The sequence below is a fragment of the Mobula hypostoma genome, chromosome 4 (genome assembly GCF_963921235.1).
Source record: "Mobula hypostoma chromosome 4, sMobHyp1.1, whole genome shotgun sequence".
Classification (NCBI taxonomy): domain Eukaryota; kingdom Metazoa; phylum Chordata; class Chondrichthyes; order Myliobatiformes; family Myliobatidae; genus Mobula; species Mobula hypostoma.
The window spans coordinates 193164958-193170957 of NC_086100.1; the positions used below are offsets into that span (position 1 = coordinate 193164958).

At 42.7% G+C, this 6000-nt stretch overlaps 1 protein-coding gene across 2 annotated transcripts in view; it reads left to right on the plus strand.

The window, feature by feature from the left end:
- aup1 (AUP1 lipid droplet regulating VLDL assembly factor) overlaps positions 1 to 3818 on the plus strand; it is a 64796-nt gene extending 60978 nt beyond the window's left edge. The window contains exons 10-11 of one of the 2 annotated variants that reach the window (XM_063047149.1): positions 1751 to 1842; positions 2634 to 3818. In XM_063047149.1, coding sequence (XP_062903219.1) covers positions 1751 to 1842; positions 2634 to 2700 — 159 coding nt within the window. In that variant the 3' untranslated portion in view covers positions 2701 to 3818. The remainder of the gene's footprint in view (positions 1 to 1750; positions 1843 to 2633) is intronic. The other variant, XM_063047148.1, reaches the window with a different exon arrangement.
- The last annotated feature ends 2182 nt before the right edge of the window (positions 3819 to 6000 follow it).

The following is a 6000-nucleotide window of genomic DNA, read 5'->3' on the forward strand; positions in this document are numbered from 1 at the left end:
TGCCTCATGACTTTCTGGATGAGTCTCGTGGGGGACCTTGTCAAATGCCTTGCTAAAATCCATGTAAACTACATCTACAGCCCTACCCTCATCAATTTCTTTTGTTACCTCTTCAAAAAACTCAATTAGGCTCATGAGGCATGACCTTCCCTTCACAAAGCCATGTTGACTATCCTTCAGTAGACTGTACTTCCCCAAGTGCTCATAGATCCTATTCTTAAGAATCCTTTCCAATAGTTTGCAGACCACTGACGTAAGACTCACCGGTCTATAGTTCCCAGGATTCTCCCTATTACCTTTTTCAAACAAGGGAACTACATTTGCCATTCTCCAATCCTCCGGCACCTCCCCTACAGCCAAAGAGGACTCAAAGATCATAGCTACTGCTCTAGTGATCTCTTTTCTCACTTCCCACAGCAACCTGGGATATATCACGTCCAGCCCTGAGGACTTACCAATCTTGACGTCTTTAAGAAGATCCAGCACTTCTTCCTTAATCTCCACATTGTCCAGCACACAGACCTGTTCTATTTCAACCTCACTCTGATCAAGGTCCTTTTCACTTGTGAATACTGAAGCAAAGTATTCATTTAGGACCTCCCCAACCTCCTCCGCCTCCAGGCACATGTTGCCTTCTTTATCCTTTAGTGGCCCCACCTTCATTCTTGTCATCCTTCTGTTCTTCACATAAGCATAGAACGCCTTGGGGTTCTCCTTAATCCTACATGCCAAGGCCTTCTCATGTCCCCTTCGAGCTCTCTTAAGTCCTTTAAGCTCCTTCTTGGCTACCCTATATTTCTCATGAGCCCCTCCTGCTTCCTGCTTCTTATATCTAACATGTGCTTCCTTCTTCCTCTTGACGAGTTGCCTCACGTGTTTCATCAGCCACGGTTCCCTTTTCCTACCATTTTTTCCTTGTCTCAGTGGGACAAACCTATCCTGAACCCAGCACAAGTGGTCCCTGAACTTCCCCCACATTACTTCTGTGCTTTCACCCTTGAACATCTGTTTCCAATTTACTTTCGCTAGTTCCTGCCTCACAGCTAGCCCGTCCCCAGTTAAGCACTTGCCCATTTTGTCTGTTTTTATCCTTTTCCATAGCTATCCTGACTCCCTATCTGTGCTTCTCATAATTTTGAAATCTTAATCAGCTATCCCCTCAGCCTCTGGTGCTGTAGAGAAAACAACCCGTGTTTATCCAACCTTTACTTGTTTGTTTATTCAGCGATACAGCGCAGAACGTGTCCTTCCAGGCCAATGAGCTGCACCATCCAACAACCCACCTATTAAACCCTAGCCTAATCACAGGACAATTTATAACAAACTATTAACCTACTAACCAGGACATCTTTGGGCTGTGGGAGGAAACCGCACCCTCACAGGAAGAATGTAGAAAATTTCTTACAGGGGGTGCAGGAATTGAACTCTGATGCCTGAGCTATAATCGTGTCAGACTAACCACTATGCTACCATGGCACTGATGCCCTCTAATGCAGACAGTGTCCTGAAGGGTGGAGGTGTCCTGCCTCCTAATCATCCTGAACTTAATACGATGGAAAAGTTTTCTCTACTTACAGCCTGGTCACATTAAACTGTACTGATGTGCAGCAATTTGGGAAGGAGCAGCGGCCAATTTACTTGGCTTAAGGAAACGTGCATGGTAATCAGAATTGAATTGAACTGCACTGGAATGTAGATTCATGAAGGGCAGAACAGCTTTTCTGATCTGACATTTTTCTTCTGTTTAAAGCTCATTTCTAAAACGACATTTGAGAAATCGCCAGTTGACAGACATCTGTCCCTGCAAGAGAGGAAAGAAGCCTTGTATGCTTACGCAAGAAGGTCAGTATCATTTTATATAAAATTATTAACTGTAGATGAAAGAAAAATGGGAAGGAAGGGTTAAATTGATCTTAGAGTAGGTTAATGGGTCGGCTCCATAAAACATAGGAGCAGAAGTAGGCCACTTGGCCCATCTAGTCTGCTCCATCATTCCATCATGGCTGATTTATTATACCTCTCAATCCTACTCTCCTGCCTTCTCTCCGTAACCCATAGCCCCTAACCTCCTTACTAATGAAGAACCTATTATTCTCTGCTTTAAATATACGCAGTGACCTGGCCTCCGTAGCCACCTGTGGCAACAAATTCCAGAGATTCACTACCCTCTGGCTAAAGAAATTCCTCATCTCAGTTCTTTATTCCTGAGGCTTGGATTCTGGACTCCTACTAGTGGGCTGAGAAGTGACAGATGGAGTTCAATACAGAAAAGTGTGATGTAATAAAGAGCATAGATAGCGTGGTCAGCCATTGCCTTTTTCCAAGGCTAATACAAGAAGCTATCATTTTAAGATGATTGGAGAGAAGCGGGATGTCAGAAGTATATCTTTTGACACAGAAAAGTGGAGGAAAGGGTTAGATGGATCTTGGGGTGGATTAAAAGTCAACACAATGTTCTGGACCAAAGGGCCTGCACTGTGTTGTATTATGTTCTATGAAACATCCTCCTCACATCCACTCTATCCATGCTTTTCAATATACAGTAGCTATCAATAAGATCTCCCCTTGTGTGGGGTGAGTCGTGTTGAACTCTAGTACAATCTCTGACTGATCTTCTCCCTTCTTGGAAACAGGCGATACATTGAGAAGCATGAGCTGCAGATACAGACCGATGAGAGCCAGGACAGCGACAGGGCCTGAGACTTGCATTTCAGCTCGTAGCTCCACAGAAATGGCACTTGAAGTTTTCTTTTCTTTCCTTTTGCCTTTTTTGGAGATTGTTTGTCATTTATTTTGGAAAAACTTTCTCTTCGATAATATGGGTCTAATTTTTAAGATATTTTATGGCAAACTTTTCAACAATCACTTGCTGGGGATGGGGTGAGGGAGGGAGGAGTTCTGCAGAGTGATCTGCGTAGCAATCATGCATGTTCCTGTCATGGATACCTCTGGGAAGCAGTTGTGTCCTTGTATTTTTTGGAGTCTTTATAAAGAGCTTACAACTGATCTCCTGCCTCCTTTCACTGCCCTACTGTTTATTGAAATGTTTTAGTCTGTGGAATAATTCCTTGTGCACATGGCTTTTGAATGTTTTTTTACTTAGTGAAACATCCCAACGAGCTCATGCTGTCCAACTGGGGGATACAATGTGGGGCTGGTGCGAACAATACACTCGTACAGTATTCCTTGTCTCTGACAGTTGGTGTGGAGAGAGGGGGGAATGGAGAGCGGCTTCTGTAGTTCGACACTGCACACTTCCCAAGCACTTTTCGAGATGTAGCACAGTAGCTGGAGCAATGAGCCCGTACCACCCAATTACGCCCATGTGACCAAATAACCAGCCAACTCCATACCTCTTCAGAATGTGGGGAGAGACCAGAGCACCTGGAGGAAATCCATGCAGTAACGTGGAGAACGTACAAATTCCTTACAGACAATGGCAGGAATTGAATCTGGGTCACTGGTGCTGTAAAGCGATACACTAACCACTACGGTTCTATACTGCCCACTATTTTCTGTTGGTAGAGGGGTAGCTCCGGGTTTATCAGAAGCTCAGTTAGGGCTGAAGTTCAGCAGCTGTCTTAATGCATTGGTCAAACACTGATTCTATTAACAACTAAACATGAGACAGTCTGTGGCTGTCACCCAGTGACATTCGATAATTATCTGTTGGCAGTAATAAATCCCAGTAGCAAATGGAAGACTGATTGTCAGTAATTACATTGTGAGTTAACACAGTATCTGAGCTGTTCCTAACCCTCCTGTCTCCTACCATTGAGATATTCCTCTGTATGCCTGTTTGTAGTTTGGAAAATAAAGGACAAAAAAGAAGTTTTTGAAGAAAAATAATTTGGCCAAGTGTACCAGTGGGGTCTCGGTAAAGGGTTTTGTCTTTGAATTTGATTTGATCTTGTTCTTGGCTATGATGATCTTCAGTTTCACCCCAGAATTTGCCTCAGGAAAATTTGAAGAAACAAGACAAGGTTGTGTTGAAGAGGTTCGTCACAGGAATAATATTTGTTGTACCCAATTGTACACAGTATTTCTTCATTGAAAGCTATGAGAAATCCTTAACAGTAGCAAACATTTTCCATTGTTTTAAAAGAAGCACTAGGTAGCATAAACCAGTTTGGCCAGTCAATATATTGTCACATCTACTGCGATGCAGTGAAAAACCTGCATGCCATGCATCACATCAGTACATTGAGGGGGGAAAATAATAACAGAATGCAGAATAAGATGTTACAGTTGCAGAGAAAGTGCAGTGCTTTTAGACTTAAAGTACAGGGTCATGACCAGGTAGACTGGGGTCGAGTCCATTTTATCTTTCTTTTTCCAGCCAGCATGAATGTACACTCAGTGGCCACTTCATTAGGTACATCTCCTCATTAATGCAAATATCTAATCAGCCAATCATGTGGCAGCAGCTCAACATTAAAAGGATGCAGACATGTTCAAGAGGATCAGTTGTTGTGCAGACGTCATCTTTGTGGAACTTTTTGGAATAATTCTTGGTGCCCTATGGGGTGGTTTGAGTATCTGAGAAACTACTGGTCTCCTAAAATGTTCATGCACAACGGTCTCTAGAGTTCAGAGAATGGTGTAAGAAACAAACATCCAGTGAGTGGTAGTTCGTGGGTGAAAACTTGTTAGTGAGAGAGGTTAGAGGAGAATTGACAGGAAGGCAACAGTAACTCATATAACCACATGTTACAACAGCAGTGTGCAGAAGAGCATCTCTGAATGCACAATACGTCAAACTTAGAAGTGGATGAACCACAGCAGCAGAAAACTACACCAGGTTCCAATCTTGTGCCTAACAAAGTAGCCATTGAATGTAGCATGAGAATATAGATCATTTGATTCAGATATAGATGGTTTGCAAATGACACTGGGATTGTAAACTGTGCGCAAGGTAGAAGATCTGAACCAGTTGGGAAATTGGCCTCTGGGAAGGCAGTTGTGATTTAACTCGGGCTAATGTGAAGTGATGCATTACCTTCATTGCTCTTTATTGGCCATAATGTCCTGAGGCTTGTGAAAGAAATGGAAGTCCATCCACCACCATCTCATACCTTTAACACTCTCTCCAACACACCCTCATTCACAGCACATTCGGTGAGTTATGGCACAGTTGCAGAGTATCAAATTAAGCCTTCTGGTGCACTGACTATCCAGGAAACGTTTACACAAAACGTATACTAACTCAGTTTTATTGTCCCGGCAGTCTTATTAACTCACCCCACTTATCTACACACAAGGGGCAATTTACAATACCCAGTTATAAATCCACATCTGGGATGTAGGGGGATAGAGAACCAGAGCACCCACATGGTCACAAGCAAAATGTACGACTCTATGTACTCTCTGCTGAAGGTTGGGTTTAAACCAGGGTCACTACAGCTCTGAGTTATTGTTTGAAAATGTTAGAGGTGAGGCAAGCAAGGACACATGGAGTTTTGCATGGCTGCTCGGGATGTACGTCAGTGACACAATTGGAGTATTATACTTAAGAAACTGAAAAAGAATGATTGAAAATGCTGCTGATTTGAAGTGCTGACGAGATGACTGGAGATGGTAAAAATCCAAAAATTCCTTTAAGTTATGCTTGTCCTAATATTCCAAAATTCTGAAGCTACAAGCTTCGATGTCCCCTCTTTTCCCTTCTCACATTAGACAGAAGATTCAAAAGCATAAAAAATACCACCAGGCTCAGGGACAGCTCTACACACGCCCCCCACTCCTACTACATGTGGTAAGGGTTCCCTACTATGATAAGATGGACCTTTAACCTCACAATCCACCTCAAAAGGATCTTGGATTTAATAGACCACCTGCATTGCTCTTTCTCTGTAGCCATTACACTTTGTTCTGCATTCTGTTACTGTTTTATCTTGTTTTGCCTTAATTCACTGTGCAATCATTTGATCTGTATGAACAGTTTGCAAGATTATCTCGGTACATGTGACAATAATAAACCAATTCCGATTCCAAAAAGAT